At 45.0% G+C, this 26,958-nt stretch overlaps 2 protein-coding genes and 1 long non-coding RNA gene across 3 annotated transcripts in view; all 3 read left to right on the top strand.

The window, feature by feature from the left end:
• The window catches only part of LOC136421724 (uncharacterized), a 96,435-nt gene that overhangs the window by 52,111 nt on the left and 17,366 nt on the right, over positions 1-26,958 (top strand). The gene's annotated exons all lie outside the window — the stretch shown is intronic.
• Positions 1,729-2,805, top strand: LOC136422178 (histone H2B-like). Its single transcript, XM_066409823.1, has one exon. The coding sequence runs from the start codon at positions 1,812-1,814 to the stop codon at positions 2,148-2,150; it is 339 nt and encodes a 112-aa protein (XP_066265920.1). The 5' UTR covers positions 1,729-1,811; the 3' UTR covers positions 2,151-2,805.
• LOC136421985 (uncharacterized) lies at positions 5,119-13,574 on the top strand. Its single transcript, XM_066409585.1, has 3 exons — positions 5,119-5,687; positions 6,886-7,072; positions 10,429-13,574. Exons 2-3 carry the CDS (start codon positions 7,035-7,037, stop codon positions 13,109-13,111), a joined length of 2,721 nt encoding a protein of 906 aa, XP_066265682.1. The 5' UTR covers positions 5,119-5,687; positions 6,886-7,034; the 3' UTR covers positions 13,112-13,574.

Genomic DNA, 26,958 nt, shown 5'->3' with positions numbered 1-26,958 from the left:
CATGATAACTTTCGAGGCTGGAGAGGTGTACAGATTGTTTGCCACTTTCCTTCTCAATCCTTAATTGAACCCCCGCTTGAACCCGTGAACCTTGCTGAAATTATCGACGTCGATCAAAATCTTCAAGAAGTACAGGTGGACGTTCCTCGGGGCGGCGTTGGAGAAACAACATCGCAAAGCCAGCAGAATCCCACTGGACAGGGTGATCAGATAGAACAAAGGGCGACAAACGACAGGACGGCCTATATTATCGACGTCGATCAAAATCTTCAAGAAGTACAGGTGGACGTTCCTCGGGGCGGCGTTGGAGAAACAACATCGCAAAGCCAGCAGAATCCCACTGGACAGGGTGATCAGATAGAACAAAGGGCGACAAACGACAGGACGGCCTATAGCTACGGCGAAGCCGTTCGACGGAGGAGAGACTTATCTCCGCGGGGATCCTTTCAGTATCCGCCACGCGTTGTCGAGTTTAACAGACAATCGCAAGATGGTGACCATGTAGGTGACGAAGGCCTAGCCACTAAAGCGCTGGCAGAAAACACCGTTGTCTCAGAAATTTTTGGAGAGAAAATAAGTACAGCTGAGGCAGATCGAAGAGAGGAAGACTGCTACCGTACCATGTGCCCTAAAATGATCAACTACAAAGATCGGAACGGTGCCCTTGTTGTTGTAGACACTCTAAGCGTCGCTAATAATTCTGTCAGCAAAATTCGCTTTGGGAGGAAAAACGCAAATTTGAAGCTCGTTGTGTGTTTTCAGAACGAAACTGAAGCTGTTCGCCTGTTTGCTGTTGCATCAAGACGGATAGATGAAGGAGAAGCACTCATTCTAGACACACGTATCCAGCACGACCAGTGTATGCAGGATCAGTGAAAAGATATCACCACCACGTGGACTTGGCCTCGGCTAATCATCATGAAGAAACCGGCCCTTTTCAGGGCCACCCACATCCGCAATAAAAGATCTATATCGTTCACGCTACGATGTTGTAATTGTTGCTGCGTTCTTGTTAGGCTTTCACCTTCTACAGAATAGCCTACATTATATGTGCGCGTATTTGGCTGTGGCCGGCCGGCGCGGGCTGTTTGCGGGAACGGAAAAAAAAGTATACTGTAATTCTTGATTTGTTAGCTGTAACTTAATTTTAGCTAATTTAACTGTCACTAGTCAACCGCTGAAATTTCATCATCGCTAATATTTGATCACTAATATTTGAGACAGTAATGTTTGTTCAAACCGTTAAAATTAAGTGCCATGACCTACTCCTTTTTCCCCAAACCGCTATATTTTCCTGCCGCTATATTAAAGTGATTTACAGAGTATGCCCAGAAATAGACACAAATTAGGCCGTTAGTATTCGTTATGTTTTGTGTGTTTTGTATCATACTTTTCTTTCCAGCAAACTGCCCGGCGGCACTTTTGTACTCTCTCTTTGATTAGTTATAAAGATAACGCAGGGAGCTGGTAAACAGACTGATAATTTCTACCATTTCCGCCGTTGTTTCTTTATTCAATACCCACGTGCAACGCATGCACACGCCATACAGTTCTGCATCACACACCAACAACGGCAGAAAGAAAACCCAAATAGCAAAGAAATCGTGAGGAAGGGAGATCATGTTTAAAGAAAACAAAAAAGCAAAGAAAGTGTGAAAAGGTAGGATTTAAACCGTAAAGTTAGGAAACAAAGTAATGCTTTCTACCACGTCCGTGCATGTTGATCCACTATGAATTTGCATAGAGATCTGATATAAATCAATCATTGCACGAGCGCATTCACTCTTGTCTGAAACCCGAGCGCCATCGCCATGTCCGACAAACCCAGGGTCACAGGAGACAAGAAGCGTCGAAAGAGAAGAAAGAGAAGGAACACAACCTTCGATGTCTACGTAAACAAGGTCCTTAAACTGATGCACCCCGGGACCAGACTTTCAAGAATGACCATGGCCATCGTGAACTCCTTTCTGAACGACATCTTACAGCGGATCTCTGTCGAGGCTTCTCTCCTGGCTCACTACAACAAGCGCTCCACAATCGGCCCCCGGGAACTCCAGACAGCCGTGAGGCTGATTTTACCCGGCCAACTGGCCAAGTTCTCCGCCATCGAAGGCACCAAGGCCGTCAGAAGGTACGCCAGCTCCAAGTGAGTCTATCAGCGCCGCTCGAGACAACCCCGGCCTTTTTCAAGGCCACCCACATCTTCAATAAAGAGCTGTAGCATCACGCCTTCAAATCAGGACGTACACTGTTATTAATATGTCCAAACACCACATGCCACCGGCCTTACAATATGTATCTACACTAGTAAGCCTGGCCAATTGGCCCATCTCATCGCACAGACAGACAAGAACACTGCATTTGGAGTTTTAAAGCGTTCTTACCAACGCTCTTATCAACAAAACAGAATAACAAGGTCTCAAACAGAATAACAAGGTCTGCGAGTTTCGGAATAGTTTTAGTATGAGAACATAACTATCGGTCATCGTCCTTTGTCATACAATGTTTGAATGTGCAAAGTGAAGAAAAGTGACACGAACACAGTCCGTTTTGGGGTAGTTTGGTGGCCCTGAAAAGGGCCGGGGTTTTTGGTAGAGATAACACGGGTTTAAATCCTAGTCTTGTCCTGACAGGTTGCATGAAGCATAAAGTTTGCGTCCCTGAAAATGTCCAAGAATTTTAGTTAGGCGATAGAAGCTCATCTAAAAATTCCCAAACACTTCGAGACTTTACTCCTGCCCGTGGCCTTGCCGACTTCTCAACATTCTTGTCTTCTCCATTTCTTTGGCAGGGACAAGCGTGAGATGAAATATCCCCTGCCGTGTCTCCAGGCAAAAGTAGCTCTTTATAGGCCCAAGCATTTCGCCTCGCCGTCCCTCGCAGGTAATTCTGTGACGACCTGTCTCCGACCTCCATCTTTTTGTCGGACAGCAAACAATCTCGAAACCTGCTTTTGTCGTGAGACGAAAGGGGATAATCTTGGCGGGAATGTCTGGCGTGGCGTCAAGCCTCAACCTGTTCACAGTAGAAGAAATGGATTAATCTTTCCAGGAATGTCTGTGACGAAGCCGAAACCTGTTCACAGGAATTTGCCTTATCTGTGTTTCAGATCACTGTTTCCCTTGTGAGGTGAGAAATATCAGCAAAGAGTAACTAACGCTTGCTTTGAATATTTATTCAAGTTCCTTTTTTTCGTACACTAGTTGTAGAAGAACTATTGTAGAAGAAATATTCACTAAAAAGGGGATTTTACTTGTTTAATCTCAGGGCGTTATTATCGCAACATGGTAGGATATAGTTTACCATATCGACAGCCACGGAAAAGAAACAAGTGACCCTGATACATCGTTGTTTATTTAGTCACATCTCTATGACAGGTGGAGAAAGTGAAAGAGACAGTCCTTTCTTTATAGTAGTGGGTGGCCCTGAAAAGGGCCTGTTTTCTGTCTTTAACCAATGCCTAGGCACAGTTTTTGTTTCCACGGCGGGACGGCTTGAGTATGATGTTTCTTGGGAAGAGGTCGAGTTTGAGTTTGATTATTTTCGGGGTCACGCGCTTGGGAGGCTTGTCAGCTGTCTTGACGTCTTGTAAAGCTTTCGCCATAGGAAGGGGTAAAGGCGTTTTGAAAACGGCAACGTACTCTTTGAAAAGGCGAAAGAAACGCAGCTTTTGGGCGGTGTCCATTCTTTCTTGCGAGGCCAAGAGTGCTGAGATTGGATAAGGCAGATGTGTGTAGGAGGCGGCGACATACATGGACGACATATGCAGCCAGCGCAGCTTGCCCTTGTAGCGGCGGTCCTCTAATGTCTTGCCGCCGAGTCGCCGCTTCTTTCGCGAGGGAGAGCTTCCCGCAGTTGACATACTGCTAAGTGCTCGTTGCGAGTCAGAGAAGTGTTTCTCCTTTCCGTTTCAAGTAGATGCACGAACTTTTGCGGCCTCCAATCTGATTGGCTGTGGAATTCTGTATTCTCTGATTGGCTGTACGCGCTGATTGGTTGAATCCGTTACCACGTAAGTTCGGAAAACACGCGCTCCTCCCCCATGAATTCCAGTATCGTCTTCTGGCCGTCCAAGATGAACATAGAATTTATCCAGCCGGCTGAGCAGGGAGATTGGATGGGGTCGATTTTGATAAGAGCGGACACACCAGGCTTACCTCAGCTACTGTATGAACTAGAAATGGATCTCGTTCAAATGGACGCCGATTTCACCATCCCCCTATTTGACGTCACCATTTGGCAGAAATCGTACGCTGTGATCATCTTTTACACGATCCTCGACTTTCACCAGACCATCACAACTCTGAAAACCTCTCACCCTAATGTTGCCTTCATGGTACTCGGGCCTGGCTCATCATTTTGAAGACTTGGACGGCGCTCGGATCGGATCTAACAAACCGGCCCTTCTCAGGGCCACCCACATCCGCCAAAAGGATATATCGTTCACGCTGCTATTGTTAGGGTTTTACTTTGTGTGTAGCATTACATAGACTTCGCTCAGCAATATTTTATATTTTCGCCAAATGAAAATCCACAGAAACGTTAAAATGTAGGCGCCAGGCGAAGCGATGTAAAGATAGGCTAGAAGGAGGAACACACGACCCCTTCTCAACGGGCTTTTTTGGAGACGCAATTGTTTAGCTTTTACCGTTCCCCTCGTCGTACCGCTTGTTTGCTGCTCCCTGCTCATGCTAGGGTCACATTTCCAAACCGGGGACCGGCCGGGCAGTCTTTGGGAACGAAAAGTATGATATAAAAGACAACAAAAACACAAAACGTACCCAAAATTATTCAAGAGCGTAGCTTGTGCAAATGTATGGACACACACTTTGATTTTTCGTTTCCACAAATAGCCCGGTCGGGCCCCGGTTACCAAATGTGACCCTAGCATTACTAACCTCTGTATGCTAAGGTCACTATTCCCAACCCGCGGCCCGGCCCGGCATTTTGCGGGAACGAAAAGTATGATGTAAAAGTAAAACAAAACGCAAACGAAAAGTTTCAATAATAAATCATTTGTGTATACTATTGATATGAATTGTGTTAATTTTCATTCACGCAAAACAGTCCGGCCGATGCATTAGCAGAGACCGTCACATATAAATGAGACGTAGGAAGCTTGTACACAAACTGATATTTTCTACAATTTCCGCCTTTGCTCGTTTATTCAATACGTGTAAGTTCTGTACGGTGAAATGTGTACATGCATACATTCTCAAGTCTCTATCTCCGACATTACGGCGCGCCGCTGACCCCGCCCTCTCCCATACGCTCAATTTTGGCCACGCCCCAAGGAACTCAAATCTGTCGTTATGGCATGGTTGTTTCAGTGGCACTTTCGATCCTAGATGTTTTACCTCGAGGATAGTATCTCTGCGAGCGGGCAGGGCTGGCTGATTTCGTTATTGATATCAGCCAACAACCTAGGCCTACATAGCGATGTCATCAACTCACTCGAAGTAGATTTCGTTGAATTGAATGCCGACTTCTCCTTCAGTCTATTCGGCATCACCTTGTGGGAGAGATCGTACAAACTGATCATCTTTAACTCATCCACAGACTTCCTCCTGGCGATGATATCTCTGAGGGCTGAACACCCTAACGTTACATTCACGGTACTTGTACTTGCACTGGATCATCATTTCGACGTCCACATGTTCATGTAGCACACCCAGAATCGAATACAGGTGAGGTGAGAAATATCAGCAAAGAGTAACTAACGCTTGCTTTGAATATTTATTCAAGTTCCTTTTTTTCGTACACTAGTTGTAGAAGAACTATTGTAGAAGAAATATTCACTAAAAAGGGGATTTTACTTGTTTAATCTCAGGGCGTTATTATCGCAACATGGTAGGATATAGTTTACCATATCGACAGCCACGGAAAAGAAACAAGTGACCCTGATACATCGTTGTTTATTTAGTCACATCTCTATGACAGGTGGAGAAAGTGAAAGAGACAGTCCTTTCTTTATAGTAGTGGGTGGCCCTGAAAAGGGCCTGTTTTCTGTCTTTAACCAATGCCTAGGCACAGTTTTTGTTTCCACGGCGGGACGGCTTGAGTATGATGTTTCTTGGGAAGAGGTCGAGTTTGAGTTTGATTATTTTCGGGGTCACGCGCATGGGAGGCTTGTCAGCTGTCTTGACGTCTTGTAAAGCTTTCGCCATAGGAAGGGGTAAAGGCGTTTTGAAAACGGCAACGTACTCTTTGAAAAGGCGAAAGAAACGCAGCTTTTGGGCGGTGTCCATTCTTTCTTGCGAGGCCAAGAGTGCTGAGATCGGATAAGGCAGATGTGTGTAGGAGGCGGCACATGTTCATGTAGCACACCCAGAATCGAATACACCGGCCCTTTTCAGGGCCACCAAAATCTGCACAAAGATCTCTATCGTTCACGCTATGATTCCTGCGTTATTGTAAGGCTTTCACTTTCTACAGATTAGCCATTAGCCAGATCATTATATTCACTATTAGCCTAAAGCGTACAGGTATTTGGCCGGCTGTGGCCGCATTTCCGAACCGGGTCCCGACCAGGCTGTCTGCAGGAACGGAAAATGAGGCCGTTAGTACTCGTTATGTTTTCTGCGTTTCTTTTCATACTTTACTTGCCCGCAAACTGCCCAGCGTTACTCTTGTAGTCTCCCGTACATTAATTATAAAGGAAACGCTGGAAGCTTGTACCATCTCTTTTTTCTTTATTCAATACGTGTAAGTTCTATGGTGAAATGTGTACATGCATACCTATCCGTCCGGACTGTGGGAAGGCCTAGCTTTGTTTTTCCCGTCTGACATCAAGATGTGAAAGGTTTTGTTTTAGCCGCTAACGATGTGAGAATTGCGAATTAATGCATTCCAATGCAAATTATCCGTTATATTGTTCTACTGCAGATATCGCCTCCTCGTGGGAATCTAGCAAATGCATCGTTAATGTGGCGCCGGCAAGTCTGAGGGCTATTCTAACGTCAGCCTTAAAAACCAGTCGCATACCGAAATAGGCACAGTGTGCGTCCAGACACCGGCTCCAAACCACCTGTCTGATGGACGACTCGTCCAACGAAGGCCCCTTCGAGAAAAGGTATGAAAGCATTTTGTCAATCTGCATTTTCACGTTTTGTACTAACATCCGACGGAGCGTTAAGATACTACGGCATAATGTGAAAACACTCAATCTTCACTGATGTACTTTACGTTTTGGTATTTCAAAAAATCGTCGAAAGAACCCGCCGAATTTCTGCCAAATTCACGTTTTTGTTTTTGTAATATCATCCGACGGAGCGTTAAGATATTACGGCACGAAACGAAAACACTCAATTTTCACTGACGTACTTTAGCTCTTGGTATTTCAAAAAATCGTCGTAAGAAGCTTAAGCCGCCGAAATTCTGCCAAATCCCTAACCCCTACATTTTGCCGCTTTTTTGCCCAGCCGGCACGCCATGTGCTTAACCGAACAGGTTTTCTATGCAGTTCGAATCGCTCCGCTCCGGAATCGTTCAATCTTCTAGTATAACTTCTGAAAATCTTGTTGGTTTGAAATCTGGAAGTGTTTGTAATTCCATTTCTACTGAGGTCACCTTCTCAACTGTTTTACGCCAAAATGTTTCAAGGCGTTGGTGTAGTTGATTTTGGTGCAGTCGACCTTTGACAAAAAGTTGCGGTACGGAAATGCCTCTCCAGTATTGTCAAAAGAGGGCCTACAGCAACTAGATGCGTGTAGTCGGACAAAATTCGCAAAGGCTATCTTATTTTTAAGGTTACTGGTACATAAAGATAGCGGTGCGGGTCTGGCGTGCGCTCTGTGGAACGGGTATGGACGCCGGTGCTGACGCGTTCATTTTTAGAATAAAAACGACGCCTCTGATAAAGTGGCCCCGCGCGATTTTGTAGGAAGGCCATTTCACACTCGAAATTGATAATGAATTATATACCACCTAAAAGTACAGACCTCAGCCGCCAAGCCACGTCAAGAGTTCGAGGCAGTTTTATTTTCCTTCCGCGAGAGAAAGTAGTCCGTTCCATGACTCCGGGCGTCAACACCCCTTACAAGAAAGCTTGTCTCTGGAGCATATAACCGTATATCTTCCTGTTTTTACGTTATGTTTATCATTTCAGCCTCACTTGTTGCTTCTTTAGATTTATCGCTTTCCTGTCAATAATACGACCCGAAATCAGGTGATTTTCGTGTAATTTCCCATCTTGTTTTAAACCTGTTGTAGATTTCAAACCAACAGGAAATCTAGTATGTACCAAAGAGCAAACTCTGTAGTTTCTGTCGGCATATGACTTGTCATAGATTTCGAGGGCGAAACGCAGATGCCCGCAATCCGCGCAAAAGCCATGTCATAATTTTGAGTCCAGAATAGAACGCGTCTAGTTTGACGTTTTAGTGATTATCTACTCTGGACATTTACTTGCAACGTAGAACTGAATCTATAATTTTCAAGCTTCCCATTTTCCTCCTACAGATTTTTAGACCTATTTTCAACCTGTACCTGCACCTATTTGATAACATGACCTGAAATCAGTTGATTTTAGTGAGAACTTCGCCATGCGTTTTCCCCGATATCACAACAAAAGGAAATTTAGCGCGTAGAATAGACCAAAGTCTCTTCTCTCTGGTGGTATATAACTTATTCTGAATTTTGAGGCCGCTGTGGGCTTCCTTCTAAACCGCGCGAGGTCACCTCATCAGAGGCATCGTTTTAGTTCCAAAAAAGAATGCACAACACCGGCGTCAACTCCCGTTCCACCATGCGCACACCGGACCCGCACCGCCAGACTAAGATAGCATTTACTAATTCAGTCCGTCTCCAGGTAGTTTGTTTCTGTAGGTATCCTTTGACAATACTGGGAAGGTATATAAGAGCCGTAACTTGTGTTTAAAATTGGACTGCACTGGAATCAAGTGCACCGACGCCTCGCAACCTTTGGGCGAAAAACAGCCGGGAAGCTGACCCCGGGAGACATGGACAAACAGACCAGATTTCAAACCAACAAGACTTTTACAACAGTTATAGTCGAGGACTCTACGATTCTGACTCAGTATTAATCTAATATTGAATCGAGGGCGAAATGCAAATGCCCCCAATCTGAAAATCGTCAAGAATTTAACTCTTTACGGCACCGCCATCCTCCGAATCTTACTGTGTTCAAAATATGATCAAGTAACTAGCTAAAATCGTTGTAAGAAACACAAAAATGCCTCGTATCGAGAGCACATGGCATTCCCTTCTAGTTCATATAACGCAATTTAAGTAAAAAGGCCGCCAATCGGGTTTAACGCAGCTGTGAAAGTCGGATGAAATTTCATCTAACTATTGTGCGACAAGCGTTTTCTTAGCAACGCCGTCGCGGTACGATTCCGTAATGAACTTAAAATCGAAAAGATATACGGTGATATACTCCCGTAACAAGCTTTCTTGTAAGGAGTCTTGACGCCCGGAGTGATGGAACGGACTACTGTCTCTCGCCGAAGGAAAAGAAAACAGCATAGAACTCTCGGCATGGCGTGCCGGATGTGTGAGTTTTCATCCAAAGGAAGTCTAAACTATCGTCGGGCGAAGCGATATAAAGAAAGGCTAGAAAAGTACAAGGCACACGGTGTAAACATATACGATGCGTGGCGCGCGTTCAACAGCCCGTCAGGAACTTATCAGAAATTCACAGTTTTACTGGATACAGTCACGCAAAAATAGAAGTACAATGTATTGCGGTGTGCGGGGCCGTTTTAACATGACTTCACGGCTGTATTATCAAAGAAACAATTTTCATTTTGATTACAAGGAAAAGGACCTCTAGAATTGAAAAAAAAATGATAGAGAATAACAACTTTTCATCAACACTTCAGTACTTCCTAAAATAACATCGATCGCCGTTATTTGTAGCCTGGAAACCATACCATGGCATCGGCGGCTCTCCGATATCTCTACGGCCCTGGGAGTGACCCCCGCCCGCCCAGAGAGCTTAGCCCGCTCGGGGTGTTGGTTTACGGCCTTGGATTGAATTAGCTTAGCAACAAGAGAGCCTTGGAAGTAAATTGTTCTGCAGCCTTGTGCAACGCTCTCGTCGTCTTAGATGGCGGCCATGTTAGATATGGTAATGAGCAGCGGGACCGAACAGCTGACACGCGCGCTAACATTGCGCACCAATCAGAGCTCAGCGGAATAATTAGATCAGTCTACTCTGTTCCCATTGGGTGCATGGGATCGGGGCCGTAATCACTCGGTCCCAGTCTCTACGGTGGCGGCAAAACTACGGTGGCTGCGAAACTCTATAAGAAGACGATCCGACAGAAACGGGTCAATTTTGATATCAGACTGGGCCCGGTAAAACACGCCTAAGCCGATCCGTAGAGACTGGTGACCAGGCTATGTTATTTGCTGATTTCACAGTTCGTCTAAAACATGATTTTGTGCCTTTTGTCTCTTATGCAGGCATTACGACGATGCTGTCCGAGCGAACGACGGTCTCCTACAAAACCATTCACTTCATCAATGCTTGGAAGGAGATTTGGAGGCGATTTCACCCGAACCAGCGTCCCTTCGGCTTCAGACAGACACCGACGGCATTACACTAGAGCTGAATTCCCTCCAGGCAATTCGCCCTCCATCAGACGTGTTTGTTGCAACAAGGTGGAAGCCAAAATGCTGCAGAAAACTGGTGGAAAAAATGACGCCGTCCTGGATCTACAGGTCTGTTCAACTTCAAAAGTATGGAAGGGATGTTCCCGGTGCATTTCTTTGTCAGTCATTATGTGGAACCAATATATTGCTGTGCGCATCTTTAAGATGGGATGCAGACTCCCAAGCCGCCTCAGATTTCTACGACGAACTCGGCTCCTCTACCCTGGGAAACTGGCTGTCGCAGCGTGCCGAGAGTTTGTTGAAACGGACATGGGATGAACTACGGAGACTGGCACCCACATCGAACACCCTTCTCCATAACTTAGCGAGACAGAAACTTAACACCGGTATCCCTCTCAGGGTGTACAAGGCTGACTGGTTGCAATTCGCCATGGCGTTTGACAGCGCCCTGGCGCAACTGACGGCTGGAGACGGAGAGATGTGCCCCTTCGCCGTAAGGATAGTTCTTGAGTGCTTCGGCCAGAAAATGCCACATAACACCGCGAATGATGCCGCTCAGCTTGATGAGGTCAATGCCACTCCTAATGTCAATCCGCTTAAGACCCTCGCCGACCTAAGAATTCGAAAAGAATTCGTGGGAACATCAGCCCTGCATATAGGTGTGTCAGTCGGCTTGCAGGATCGTGCCGTGTCCACGCTTTGGCACCGAAACTTACGCGTCAGCTTGTTCAACCAGAACTGGCAAAAGTACAACGTAATGGGTATGGATGACGTCATCAACATCACGACTAGAAAAGACAGAAAACCTGCAGCAGCTCTGTCCCGCGCGATGACAACCGATACATTTGATCTCACCTACGCCCAAGCATACAACCCGCTGTCTTCAAAAATGTCAAGCGGTTGGACGAAATCACTGACAAACGGGCTTCCAGTCACCTTAGCAGCGGCCTCAGGTCTTGCACTCCACAAGGCCACAAAGTCCACACACGACTTTGTACAAACGGCCCTAGATGGGACGGTACAAGCCAGTCTCGAAGAGATAACAATGGATTTAAACCCTGCTACGTATGCACGTTTTGAAGTGGTGCTGACATGTGATGGTGAGGATTTATCAAGTGAAGCTGCCACAGAACAGGTGAAATATCTGGTGGCGACGCTGAGGCGGGAACTTTCCGGCCCTATACCAGTCATCATACCGGTCCATTCAACTGTCCTCCATCGGTTCGCCCACAGAACCCTGACCGACCTGACAAAGCCAATTCACGCGGCCAACGTGGACACCACGCAAGGGCACTCCCGTCTGGAAGTAACTACCATAGCAATATCTGAAGTGCTTTTCCGTCTTCTGCTTGTCGGGCGGGTGGATGGGCGGGAAAGCGCTTATCTCCACGGTTTGGGGATCCGGCCAGACAGTCCTTGGAATGGGTTCACTACCGTCGCAGAACCCAGCGACACCACCGGATGGACGGTAAAGAAAGGGCTTGTCGACACATGGGCCCGAGAAGGCGTGCTGTGCGCGCCTCCATGGCGTCTCCTTTCAGCCAATGACAACGGCATGTTTTGCCGCATGCACCGAACATTGTCTGTCATTCTCACTACTTGTGAGGACCACCCAGAGAGAGGCAGTGACTTGGCAGCAGCATTTGCTGAAATCTACTGGACGCACGTTAGAACTGAACTCACCCAAATAATGTTGTCCAGGAATATGCGAGCCCTACTACCCATAGACGGAATAGATGCCCTGTTCGATGGTACGCTTGAGGGGAGAGGGGTAAGGGTTACTGGGAAAATAGACGTTGCAAAGGTGACTGACATGCTCTGTGATGTTGCCCCGGCCAACCTACCGACGTTTTGTAGCTTCGAGGCAGTGGTGGATGCAATCTCCAGACAGGGAATCTCGGCAGAGAGTCTGAGACACCAGATGTTAGAACTTCTCCGACAAGACAGGGAACTGACAACATTTCCGTATGTCGACGTAAAGAAAGGCAGACTGAAGGCCGTCAGGGCGGGATTTCTGCTCAGGGTACAGGGAGGAGAACACGTCTACCGCGATATCTGCATCCGGGCAAATGCAATAGTGTCTGGGGACTTTGGAGCTCGGCTGAAACGAGAATCTCTTGACCCATCCAAGTCGTGGGTCACCCAAGTTCTGCAGAGAATTGAAACGGTTTCCAACGAAAACACGACGCTGACGACCAACTGCATTGCCTTTGTATATGCCGTGCTTCTCCACAAGAGGGGATTCAAGCTCAATGTTGCTGCTATCAAGAAATTCAGGTGCAACAGACACATTCCGGTTATGAAGTTACAAGAGGCCAACGTCCTGGGAAGGGGTATGTCAGGGCGTCTTAACGAGGCACACCAGGACATTGTCAGGTTGACAAACATTCCGGACAGGCGTCGCATGGTCAACGGCAGTCTGTCTACTTCGCCTAGTGATGATGAATCCGATAGGAGATGCAGAGCAAAACCTCCTAAACGGAGATTCCCGCTATCGGACGAAAGTGAGGACACAGCTAGAGCTGGACTGTAGGAACATGTATATGCTGCAAATAGATTATCTTTCTTCGATATATGTAACGATTGTTGAATACACATTGAAGTGTTTGCCGTGAATGTTCCCGACGGCTTAGCCGCAGAAGCGCTGGCAGAAAACACCGTTGTCTCAGATATATTTGGAGAGAAAATAAGTACAGCTGAGTCAGATCGATGATTGGAAGACTGCTACCGTACCATGTGCCCTAAAATGATCAACTGCAAAGATCGAAACGGTGCCCTTGTTGTTGTAGACACAAACCAAGCGTCCCTAACAATTCTGTCAGCAAAATTCGCTCTGGGAGGAAAAAACGCAAATTTGAAGTACGTTGTATGTTTTCAGAACGAAACTGAAGCTGTTCGCCTGTTTGCTGTTGCATCAAGACGGATGCAACAGTTCCAAAATGTCATCTAGTCACAGAGGAAAATTATTGTTTCTCTAATAAAGTTGTTTGTCTTAATTTTGATGCCTTTGGCTATTTGTGTGCCCTGTTTTCGTTTAGGTAGATAGATAGATAGATAGATAGATAGGTAGGTAACGTTAGATAGATGGACAGATAGATAGATGGATAGATAGATGGATAGATGGATAGATAGGTAGATAGATAGATAGATAGATAGATAGATAGATAGATAGATAGATAGATAGATAGATAGATAGATGGCAACAAATTTAGAAAAAATAGTTCTGAAGTACTAGTAATATGCCAAGAGTGTGAACAAAGCCATGTACGCACATGTCCTAGGCAATCACAATGCCACATTTGGTATAAACACTAGGGCAGCTGACCCAGGAATGCAAGATAACTTGATTAACTCAATTGGCAAATCAGGCGGTCGCATTTTGGAATGCCGTGCTCCCATTGGCTGTCACGAAAAAACTCAATATAATCACATCATAGGTCTACATCGAAAAAAAAATGAAGAAAAAAAAGCCTAGATGTATTTGCCCACACTACCTTTGTGCCAAATTTCAGGTCTTTTGTTACAAAAAAATGACAAAGATGAATCGATTTGAAGATTTAACAGAAACAGAATTTGAAGATTTAACAGAAGAAGAAACATGAGTAAAAATAATATGTTGAGCCATACTAGGTATGGCTAAACATAATTAACCGCTTTACGTCGGCTTTGCGACAGGATCATCAGGTGATTTAACCTTTGACCTCAACTCCCTTAGTTTATCGTCAGACGGTCTTTGTTGAAAAAAAAAGCCCTTTTCTACACTATCCTTGATTCTCGGACCCTGAAAACAATGTGCCAGTTCTATCGCCGTGCGCTCCGACAAAAAATGTGGATCAGACGGAAGCTAGGTGAGTTTTGCTTGCCAATTGTCACGTCTTGTTTAAGAATGGGGGAGGGGGCAAAGCGACTATATTTCTGCTAACCTACTAAGTTATCCAGATAATCAGGTGATTTAACCTCTGACCCACAACACTTGGTTTTAGACATCAGCGGCTACATTCATCCAGCGAAAAGTGTCTTTTTTCTACACTATCCTTGATTCTCGGACCCTGAAAACAATGTGCCAGTTCTATCGCCGTGCGCTCCGACAAAAAATGTGGATCAGACGGAAGCTAGGTGAGTTTTGCTTGCCAATTGTCACGTCTTGTTTAAGAATGGGGGAGGGGGCAAAGCGACTATATTTCTGCTAACCTACTAAGTTATCCAGATAATCAGGTGATTTAACCTCTGACCCACAACACTTGGTTTTAGACATCAGCGGCTACATTCATCCAGCGAAAAGTGTCTTTTTTCTACACTATCCTTGATTCTCGGACCCTGAAAACAATGTGCCAGTTCTATCGCCGTGCGCTCCGACAAAAAATGTGGATCAGACGGAAGCTAGGTGAGTTTTGCTTGCCAATTGTCACGTCTTGTTTAAGAATGGGGGAGGGCAAGGGAGAACCTATTATGACAAATCAGTCTGACTCAGGGTTAAGCAGCCTGTCAGTGCTAAAACGGGATCCGTCGATTCAGCAATACACATAATAAAGCCAGTAGCCAGTAGAGTTTTGGCGTAATTTTGGCTTAATTTTTTTTCTTTTAAAAGTTCAGCATGGTAACTGAGACAATCTTAAACCAGAGGAACAAGGTTAGAGCGGTGTTACAGTAAGGGTAGTTTAAGTGTAAGCGTTGGGTGTGATTAGGGTAGGGTAGGGGTAGAGCTAGGAGTCGGGTAGAATTAGTAACGGTTATATATGTAAGGCAAGGTGTTAGCTTAATGTTCAGCACCAAGGACATGTTTAGGTATGATTATGTAAGATCTGTATCTGTATAAGCGATTGATATCAGGCATAGGGGAAGGCCCCTGGCTCGTAAACAGTTCTCGTCTCGACATTGTCTCGTTTTGCCTAACAACGCCCCTACAGTTTTTTTAACGTCTCTGGGCCTTTACCTTTGACACTGCACATGCGTAGTAGTAACTGTGAACTAGCTTATAGCTTGTATGACCACCATTTGGTGCAACACACCAGCTTTGCAGGCATGCGGCACGGTGACAGCTGGTTTTATTACACTGAACAGCCTGTCACGCTAATAAAAATGGATTGGATTTAACAAATTATTTCAATAGAATTGATCCAATCGCAATCAATTTTTGCAGTGTTGACACTCCAACCGTGATTGATTTTCCCTGGATCGGATTATTTGAATCCAGCTCCAATCTAACCCTATCGAATATCGAGTGTGAACGCAAACCATGATTTCGGATTTTGGCTGGTTCTGACTCTTACCGCGTTCATTACCTGTACTGCAGCTAGATCGATATATAAAAGCCATTGTGCTTCACACCTTCTCGCAATGATTACATTCACTTCAACGGCTACCTAAAATTCTCCAGTGATAAAAATTTCATCAAAAATTGGGTAATTGACCTCCGGGGCCGATGCAGAGAAGCTTCGTAGGGCAGACCCGAGACTGGTGTGCGAGGGTAATATAAGAGAAGGACAAAAACCAGGCTGGTCAGGTCAAGTTAACCCGGTTGGCAAGCTATCACGGGAAGGGATCCTTTCACCTTAGGGGACAGCAGGGATCGAGGTAAAAGGTTTCACTGACGTAACATTGTGGCCTGCCGTAAATACATGGCCACCGGCTGTAATGCTTAGTTTGTTTGTATCTTCAGGCCAGTACCTACCTGTTTACTTTACACAGGTATCCGCCTCACTGGCTGTAACACCACCGGTTTACTTTACACAGGTATCCGCCTCACTGGCTGTAACACCACCTGTTTACTTTACACAGGTATCCGCCACACTGGCTGTACCACCACCTGTTTACTTTACACAGGTATCCGCCTCACTGGCTGTACCACCACCTGTTTACTTTACACAGGTATCCGCCACACTGGCTGTACCACCACCTGTTTACTTTACACAGGTATCCGCCTCACTGGCTGTAACGACACCTGTTTACTTTACACAGGTATCCGCCACACTGGCTGTATCACCACCTGTTTACTTTACACAGGTATCCGCCTCACTGGCTGTATCACCACCTGTTTACTTTACACAGGTATCCGCCACACTGGCTGTAACACCACCTGTTTACTTTACACAGGTATCCGCCTCACTGGCTGTAACACCACCGGTTTACTTTACACAGGTATCCGCCTCACTGGCTGTAACACCACCTGTTTACTTTACACAGGTATCCGCCACACTGGCTGTACCACCACCTGTTTACTTTACACAGGTATCCGCCTCACTGGCTGTAACACCACCTGTTTACTTTACACAGGTATCCGCCACACTGGCTGTATCACCACCTGTTTACTTTACACAGGTATCCGCCTCACTGGCTGTAACACCACCTGTTTACTTTACACAGGTATCCGCCACACTGGCTGTATCACCACCTGTTTACTTTACACAGGTATCCGCCTCACTGGCTGTATCACCACCTGTTTACTTTACACAGGTATCCGCCTCACTGGCTGTATCACCACCTGTTTACTTTACACAGGTATCCGCCACACTGGCTGTATCACCACCTGTTTACTTTACACAGGTATCCGCCTCACTGGCTGTAACACCACCTGTTTACTTTACACAGGTATCCGCCACACTGGCTGTACCACCACCTGTTTACTTTACACAGGTATCCGCCTCACTGGCTGTAACACCACCTGTTTACTTTACACAGGTATCCGCCACACTGGCTGTATCACCACCTGTTTACTTTACACAGGTATCCGCCACACTGGCTGTATCACCACCTGTTTGCTTTACACAGGTCTCCGCCTCACTGGCTGTACCACCACCTGTTTACTTTACACAGGTATCCGCCACACTGGCTGTACCACCACCTGTTTACTTTACACAGGTATCCGCCTCACTGGCTGTAACACCACCTGTTTACTTTACACAGGTATCCGCCTCACTGGCTGTATCACCACCTGTTTACTTTAAACAGGTATCCGCCACACTGGCTGTATCACCACCTGTTTGCTTTACACAGGTCTCCGCCTCACTGGCTGTATCACCACCTGTTTACTTTACACAGGTATCCGCCACACTGGCTGTACCACCACCTGTTTACTTTACACAGGTATCCGCCACACTGGCTGTATCACCACCTGTTTACTTTACACAGGTATCCGCCTCACTGGCTGTATCACCACCGGTTTACTTTACACAGGTATCCGCCACACTGGCTGTATCACCACCTGTTTACTTTACACAGGTATCCGCCTCACTGGCTGTATCACCACCTGTTTACTTTACACAGGTATCCGCCTCACTGGCTGTATCACCACCTGTTTACTTTACACAGGTATCCGCCTCACTGGCTGTAACACCACCTGTTTACTTTACACAGGTATCCGCCACACTGGCTGTACCACCACCTGTTTACTTTACACAGGTATCCGCCTCACTGGCTGTAACACCACCTGTTTATTGAGTCCAAGTTTGGCCCGTTTGAAGAATGGTTAGGGTTAGGGTTAGGAATAAGACCTAGGGTTAGGGTTAGGGTTAACTTTTAAAGTCTCATGACTCGATAACAAAGCACGATACTTGAAATCTGTCTGCAGTTTCAAACTCCTGGCCAAAAGACCTTTTGAATGAGTCCAAGTTTGGCCCGTTTGAAGAATGGTTAGGGTTAGGGTTAGGAATAAGACCTAGGGTTAGGGTTAGGGTTAACTTTTACAGTCTCATGACTCGATAACAAAGCACGATACTTGAAATCTGTCTGCAGTTTCAAACTCCTGGCCAAAAGACCTTTTGAATGAGTCCAAGTTTGGCCCGTTTGAAGAATGGTTAGGGTTAGGGTTAGGGTTAGGATTAAGACCTAGGGCTATGGTTACAGGATGAGGTCGGTTAAGTCAGTTTGGGTTGTCTTTTGGTGAAAGGTTTAACTGACATAACATTGTGGCCTGCCGTAGATAGATGGCCACCGGCTGTAATGCTTAGTTTGTTTGTTTCTTCAGGCCAGTACCTACCTTCTGATACAAAAACTTTATCGCTTGGGTGGATTTAACCCGGAAAGCACCCTTTCACAGTTAGGGTTAGGGTTAGGAATAAGACCTAGGGTTAGGGTTAGGGTTAACTTTTACAGTCTCATGACTCGATAACAAAGCACGATACTTGAAATCTGTCTGCAGTTTCAAACTCCTGGCCAAAAGACCTTTTGAATGAGTCCAAGTTTGGCCCGTTTGAAGAATGGTTAGGGTTAGGGTTAGGAATAAGACCTAGGGTTAGGGTTAGGGTTAACTTTTACAGTCTCATGACTCGATAACAAAGCACGATACTTGAAATCTGTCTGCAGTTTCAAACTCCTGGCCAAAAGACCTTTTGAATGAGTCCAAGTTTGGCCCGTTTGAAGAATGGTTAGGGTTAGGGTTAGGGTTAGGATTAAGACCTAGGGCTATGGTTACAGGATGAGGTCGGTTAAGTCAGTTTGGGTTGTCTTTTGGTGAAAGGTTTAACTGACATAACATTGTGGCCTGCCGTAGATAGATGGCCACCGGCTGTAATGCTTAGTTTGTTTGTTTCTTCAGGCCAGTACCTACCTTCTGATACAAAAACTTTATCGCTTGGGTGGATTTAACCCGGAAAGCACCCTTTCACAGTTAGGGTTAGGGTTAGGAATAAGACCTAGGGTTAGGGTTAGGGTTAACTTTTACAGTCTCATGACTCGATAACAAAGCACGATACTTGAAATCTGTCTGCAGTTTCAAACTCCTGGCCAAAAGACCTTTTGAATGAGTCCAAGTTTGGCCCGTTTGAAGAATGGTTAGGGTTAGGGTTAGGAATAAGACCTAGGGTTAGGGTTAGGGTTAACTTTTACAGTCTCATGACTCGATAACAAAGCACGATACTTGAAATCTGTCTGCAGTTTCAAACTCCTGGCCAAAAGACCTTTTGAATGAGTCCAAGTTTGGCCCGTTTGAAGAATGGTTAGGGTTAGGGTTAGGGTTAGGATTAAGACCTAGGGCTATGGTTACAGGATGAGGTCGGTTAAGTCAGTTTGGGTTGTCTTTTGGTGAAAGGTTTAACTGACATAACATTGTGGCCTGCCGTAGATAGATGGCCACCGGCTGTAATGCTTAGTTTGTTTGTTTCTTCAGGCCAGTACCTACCTTCTGATACAAAAACTTTATCGCTTGGGTGGATTTAACCCGGAAAGCACCCTTTCACAGTTAGGGTTAGGGTTAGGAATAAGACCTAGGGTTAGGGTTAGGGTTAACTTTTACAGTCTCATGACTCGATAACAAAGCACGATACTTGAAATCTGTCTGCAGTTTCAAACTCCTGGCCAAAAGACCTTTTGAATGAGTCCAAGTTTGGCCCGTTTGAAGAATGGTTAGGGTTAGGGTTAGGAATAAGACCTAGGGTTAGGGTTAGGGTTAACTTTTACAGTCTCATGACTCGATAACAAAGCACGATACTTGAAATCTGTCTGCAGTTTCAAACTCCTGGCCAAAAGACCTTTTGAATGAGTCCAAGTTTGGCCCGTTTGAAGAATGGTTAGGGTTAGGGTTAGGGTTAGGATTAAGACCTAGGGCTATGGTTACACGATGAGGTCGGTTAAGTCAGTTTGGGTTGTCTTTTGGTGAAAGGTTTAACTGACATAACATTGTGGCCTGCCGTAGATAGATGGCCACCGGCTGTAATGCTTAGTTTGTTTGTTTCTTCAGGCCAGTACCTACCTTCTGATACAAAAACTTTATCGCTTGGGTGGATTTAACCCGGAAAGCACCCTTTCACAGTTAGGGTTAGGGTTAGGAATAAGACCTAGGGTTAGGGTTAGGGTTAACTTTTACAGTCTCATGACTCGATAACAAAGCACGATACTTGAAATCTGTCTGCAGTTTCAAACTCCTGGCCAAAAGACCTTTTGAATGAGTCCAAGTTTGGCCCGTTTGAAGAATGGTTAGGGTTAGGGTTAGGAATAAGACCTAGGGTTAGGGTTAGGGTTAACTTTTACAGTCTCATGACTCGATAACAAAGCACGATACTTGAAATCTGTCTGCAGTTTCAAACTCCTGGCCAAAAGACCTTTTGAATGAGTCCAAGTTTGGCCCGTTTGAAGAATGGTTAGGGTTAAGGTTAGGGTTAGGATTAAGACCTAGGGCTATGGTTACACGATGAGGTCGGTTAAGTCAGTTTGGGTTGTCTTTTGGTGAAAGGTTTAACTGACATAACATTGTGGCCTGCCGTAGATAGATGGCCACCGGCTGTAATGCTTAGTTTGTTTGTTTCTTCAGGCCAGTACCTACCTTCTGATACAAAAACTTTATCGCTTGGGTGGATTTAACCCGGAAAGCACCCTTTCACAGTTAGGGTTAGGGTTAGGAATAAGACCTAGGGTTAGGGTTAGGGTTAACTTTTACAGTCTCATGACTCGATAACAAAGCACGATACTTGAAATCTGTCTGCAGTTTCAAACTCCTGGCCAAAAGACCTTTTGAATGAGTCCAAGTTTGGCCCGTTTGAAGAATGGTTAGGGTTAGGGTTAGGAATAAGACCTAGGGTTAGGGTTAGGGTTAACTTTTACAGTCTCATGACTCGATAACAAAGCACGATACTTGAAATCTGTCTGCAGTTTCAAACTCCTGGCCAAAAGACCTTTTGAATGAGTCCAAGTTTGGCCCGTTTGAAGAATGGTTAGGGTTAGGGTTAGGGTTAGGATTAAGACCTAGGGCTATGGTTACAGGATGAGGTCGGTTAAGTCAGTTTGGGTTGTCTTTTGGTGAAAGGTTTAACTGACATAACATTGTGGCCTGCCGTAGATAGATGGCCACCGGCTGTAATGCTTAGTTTGTTTGTTTCTTCAGGCCAGTACCTACCTTCTGATACAAAAACTTTATCGCTTGGGTGGATTTAACCCGGAAAGCACCCTTTCACAGTTAGGGTTAGGGTTAGGAATAAGACCTAGGGTTAGGGTTAGGGTTAACTTTTACAGTCTCATGACTCGATAACAAAGCACGATACTTGAAATCTGTCTGCAGTTTCAAACTCCTGGCCAAAAGACCTTTTGAATGAGTCCAAGTTTGGCCCGTTTGAAGAATGGTTAGGGTTAGGGTTAGGAATAAGACCTAGGGTTAGGGTTAGGGTTAACTTTTACAGTCTCATGACTCGATAACAAAGCACGATACTTGAAATCTGTCTGCAGTTTCAAACTCCTGGCCAAAAGACCTTTTGAATGAGTCCAAGTTTGGCCCGTTTGAAGAATGGTTAGGGTTAGGGTTAGGGTTAGGATTAAGACCTAGGGCTATGGTTACAGGATGAGGTCGGTTAAGTCAGTTTGGGTTGTCTTTTGGTGAAAGGTTTAACTGACATAACATTGTGGCCTGCCGTAGATAGATGGCCACCGGCTGTAATGCTTAGTTTGTTTGTTTCTTCAGGCCAGTACCTACCTTCTGATACAAAAACTTTATCGCTTGGGTGGATTTAACCCGGAAAGCACCCTTTCACAGTTAGGGTTAGGGTTAGGAATAAGACCTAGGGTTAGGGTTAGGGTTAACTTTTACAGTCTCATGACTCGATAACAAAGCACGATACTTGAAATCTGTCTGCAGTTTCAAACTCCTGGCCAAAAGACCTTTTGAATGAGTCCAAGTTTGGCCCGTTTGAAGAATGGTTAGGGTTAGGGTTAGGAATAAGACCTAGGGTTAGGGTTAGGGTTAACTTTTACAGTCTCATGACTCGATAACAAAGCACGATACTTGAAATCTGTCTGCAGTTTCAAACTCCTGGCCAAAAGACCTTTTGAATGAGTCCAAGTTTGGCCCGTTTGAAGAATGGTTAGGGTTAGGGTTAGGGTTAGGATTAAGACCTAGGGCTATGGTTACAGGATGAGGTCGGTTAAGTCAGTTTGGGTTGTCTTTTGGTGAAAGGTTTAACTGACATAACATTGTGGCCTGCCGTAGATAGATGGCCACCGGCTGTAATGCTTAGTTTGTTTGTTTCTTCAGGCCAGTACCTACCTTCTGATACAAAAACTTTATCGCTTGGGTGGATTTAACCCGGAAAGCACCCTTTCACAGTTAGGGTTAGGGTTAGGAATAAGACCTAGGGTTAGGGTTAGGGTTAACTTTTACAGTCTCATGACTCGATAACAAAGCACGATACTTGAAATCTGTCTGCAGTTTCAAACTCCTGGCCAAAAGACCTTTTGAATGAGTCCAAGTTTGGCCCGTTTGAAGAATGGTTAGGGTTAGGGTTAGGAATAAGACCTAGGGTTAGGGTTAGGGTTAACTTTTACAGTCTCATGACTCGATAACAAAGCACGATACTTGAAATCTGTCTGCAGTTTCAAACTCCTGGCCAAAAGACCTTTTGAATGAGTCCAAGTTTGGCCCGTTTGAAGAATGGTTAGGGTTAAGGTTAGGGTTAGGATTAAGACCTAGGGCTATGGTTACACGATGAGGTCGGTTAAGTCAGTTTGGGTTGTCTTTTGGTGAAAGGTTTAACTGACATAACATTGTGGCCTGCCGTAGATAGATGGCCACCGGCTGTAATGCTTAGTTTGTTTGTTTCTTCAGGCCAGTACCTACCTTCTGATACAAAAACTTTATCGCTTGGGTGGATTTAACCCGGAAAGCACCCTTTCACAGTTAGGGTTAGGGTTAGGAATAAGACCTAGGGTTAGGGTTAGGGTTAACTTTTACAGTCTCATGACTCGATAACAAAGCACGATACTTGAAATCTGTCTGCAGTTTCAAACTCCTGGCCAAAAGACCTTTTGAATGAGTCCAAGTTTGGCCCGTTTGAAGAATGGTTAGGGTTAGGGTTAGGAATAAGACCTAGGGTTAGGGTTAGGGTTAACTTTTACAGTCTCATGACTCGATAACAAAGCACGATACTTGAAATCTGTCTGCAGTTTCAAACTCCTGGCCAAAAGACCTTTTGAATGAGTCCAAGTTTGGCCCGTTTGAAGAATGGTTAGGGTTAGGGTTAGGGTTAGGATTAAGACCTAGGGCTATGGTTACAGGATGAGGTCGGTTAAGTCAGTTTGGGTTGTCTTTTGGTGAAAGGTTTAACTGACATAACATTGTGGCCTGCCGTAGATAGATGGCCACCGGCTGTAATGCTTAGTTTGTTTGTTTCTTCAGGCCAGTACCTACCTTCTGATACAAAAACTTTATCGCTTGGGTGGATTTAACCCGGAAAGCACCCTTTCACAGTTAGGGTTAGGGTTAGGAATAAGACCTAGGGTTAGGGTTAGGGTTAACTTTTACAGTCTCATGACTCGATAACAAAGCACGATACTTGAAATCTGTCTGCAGTTTCAAACTCCTGGCCAAAAGACCTTTTGAATGAGTCCAAGTTTGGCCCGTTTGAAGAATGGTTAGGGTTAGGGTTAGGAATAAGACCTAGGGTTAGGGTTAGGGTTAACTTTTACAGTCTCATGACTCGATAACAAAGCACGATACTTGAAATCTGTCTGCAGTTTCAAACTCCTGGCCAAAAGACCTTTTGAATGAGTCCAAGTTTGGCCCGTTTGAAGAATGGTTAGGGTTAGGGTTAGGGTTAGGATTAAGACCTAGGGCTATGGTTACAGGATGAGGTCGGTTAAGTCAGTTTGGGTTGTCTTTTGGTGAAAGGTTTAACTGACATAACATTGTGGCCTGCCGTAGATAGATGGCCACCGGCTGTAATGCTTAGTTTGTTTGTTTCTTCAGGCCAGTACCTACCTTCTGATACAAAAACTTTATCGCTTGGGTGGATTTAACCCGGAAAGCACCCTTTCACAGTTAGGGTTAGGGTTAGGAATAAGACCTAGGGTTAGGGTTAGGGTTAACTTTTACAGTCTCATGACTCGATAACAAAGCACGATACTTGAAATCTGTCTGCAGTTTCAAACTCCTGGCCAAAAGACCTTTTGAATGAGTCCAAGTTTGGCCCGTTTGAAGAATGGTTAGGGTTAGGGTTAGGAATAAGACCTAGGGTTAGGGTTAGGGTTAACTTTTACAGTCTCATGACTCGATAACAAAGCACGATACTTGAAATCTGTCTGCAGTTTCAAACTCCTGGCCAAAAGACCTTTTGAATGAGTCCAAGTTTGGCCCGTTTGAAGAATGGTTAGGGTTAGGGTTAGGGTTAGGATTAAGACCTAGGGCTATGGTTACAGGATGAGGTCGGTTAAGTCAGTTTGGGTTGTCTTTTGGTGAAAGGTTTAACTGACATAACATTGTGGCCTGCCGTAGATAGATGGCCACCGGCTGTAATGCTTAGTTTGTTTGTTTCTTCAGGCCAGTACCTACCTTCTGATACAAAAACTTTATCGCTTGGGTGGATTTAACCCGGAAAGCACCCTTTCACAGTTAGGGTTAGGGTTAGGAATAAGACCTAGGGTTAGGGTTAGGGTTAACTTTTACAGTCTCATGACTCGATAACAAAGCACGATACTTGAAATCTGTCTGCAGTTTCAAACTCCTGGCCAAAAGACCTTTTGAATGAGTCCAAGTTTGGCCCGTTTGAAGAATGGTTAGGGTTAGGGTTAGGAATAAGACCTAGGGTTAGGGTTAGGGTTAACTTTTACAGTCTCATGACTCGATAACAAAGCACGATACTTGAAATCTGTCTGCAGTTTCAAACTCCTGGCCAAAAGACCTTTTGAATGAGTCCAAGTTTGGCCCGTTTGAAGAATGGTTAGGGTTAGGGTTAGGGTTAGGATTAAGACCTAGGGCTATGGTTACAGGATGAGGTCGGTTAAGTCAGTTTGGGTTGTCTTTTGGTGAAAGGTTTAACTGACATAACATTGTGGCCTGCCGTAGATAGATGGCCACCGGCTGTAATGCTTAGTTTGTTTGTTTTTTCAGGCCAGTACCTACCTTCTGATACAAAAACTTTATCGCTTGGGTGGATTTAACCCGGAAAGCACCCTTTCACAGTTAGGGTTAGGGTTAGGAATAAGACCTAGGGTTAGGGTTAGGGTTAACTTTTACAGTCTCATGACTCGATAACAAAGCACGATACTTGAAATCTGTCTGCAGTTTCAAACTCCTGGCCAAAAGACCTTTTGAATGAGTCCAAGTTTGGCCCGTTTGAAGAATGGTTAGGGTTAGGGTTAGGAATAAGACCTAGGGTTAGGGTTAGGGTTAACTTTTACAGTCTCATGACTCGATAACAAAGCACGATACTTGAAATCTGTCTGCAGTTTCAAACTCCTGGCCAAAAGACCTTTTGAATGAGTCCAAGTTTGGCCCGTTTGAAGAATGGTTAGGGTTAAGGTTAGGGTTAGGATTAAGACCTAGGGCTATGGTTACACGATGAGGTCGGTTAAGTCAGTTTGGGTTGTCTTTTGGTGAAAGGTTTAACTGACATAACATTGTGGCCTGCCGTAGATAGATGGCCACCGGCTGTAATGCTTAGTTTGTTTGTTTCTTCAGGCCAGTACCTACCTTCTGATACAAAAACTTTATCGCTTGGGTGGATTTAACCCGGAAAGCACCCTTTCACAGTTAGGGTTAGGGTTAGGAATAAGACCTAGGGTTAGGGTTAGGGTTAACTTTTACAGTCTCATGACTCGATAACAAAGCACGATACTTGAAATCTGTCTGCAGTTTCAAACTCCTGGCCAAAAGACCTTTTGAATGAGTCCAAGTTTGGCCCGTTTGAAGAATGGTTAGGGTTAGGGTTAGGAATAAGACCTAGGGTTAGGGTTAGGGTTAACTTTTAAAGTCTCATGACTCGATAACAAAGCACGATACTTGAAATCTGTCTGCAGTTTCAAACTCCTGGCCAAAAGACCTTTTGAATGAGTCCAAGTTTGGCCCGTTTGAAGAATGGTTAGGGTTAGGGTTAGGAATAAGACCTAGGGTTAGGGTTAGGGTTAACTTTTACAGTCTCATGACTCGATAACAAAGCACGATACTTGAAATCTGTCTGCAGTTTCAAACTCCTGGCCAAAAGACCTTTTGAATGAGTCCAAGTTTGGCCCGTTTGAAGAATGGTTAGGGTTAGGGTTAGGGTTAGGATTAAGACCTAGGGCTATGGTTACACGATGAGGTCGGTTAAGTCAGTTTGGGTTGTCTTTTGGTGAAAGGTTTAACTGACATAACATTGTGGCCTGCCGTAGATACATGGCCACCGGCTGTAATGCTTAGTTTGTTTGTTTCTTCAGGCCAGTACCTACCGTCTGATACAAAAACTTTATCGCTTGGGTGGATTTAACCCGGAAAGCACCCTTTCACAGTTAGGGTTAGGGTTAGGAATAAGACCTAGGGTTAGGGTTAGGGTTAACTTTTACAGTCTCATGACTCGATAACAAAGCACGATACTTGAAATCTGTCTGCAGTTTAAAACTCCTGGCCAAAAGACCTTTTGAATGAGTCCAAGTTTGGCCCGTTTGAAGAATGGTTAGGGTTAGGGTTAGGAATAAGACCTAGGGTTAGGG

This window comes from Branchiostoma lanceolatum, chromosome 16 (assembly GCF_035083965.1).
Source record: "Branchiostoma lanceolatum isolate klBraLanc5 chromosome 16, klBraLanc5.hap2, whole genome shotgun sequence".
Classification (NCBI taxonomy): domain Eukaryota; kingdom Metazoa; phylum Chordata; class Leptocardii; order Amphioxiformes; family Branchiostomatidae; genus Branchiostoma; species Branchiostoma lanceolatum.
This window is presented reverse-complemented; position numbering and strand designations above follow the sequence as displayed.

Coding starts and splice junctions, on each gene's coding strand:
- LOC136422178 (XM_066409823.1), top strand. CDS start 1,812: ATGTCCGACAAACCCAGGGTCACAGGAGACAAGAAGCGTCGAAAGAGA.
- LOC136421985 (XM_066409585.1), top strand. CDS start 7,035: ATGGACGACTCGTCCAACGAAGGCCCCTTCGAGAAAAG. Junction 7,073..10,428: donor GAAGGCCCCTTCGAGAAAAG/GTATGAAAGCAT, acceptor TCTCTTATGCAG/GCATTACGACGATGCTGTCC.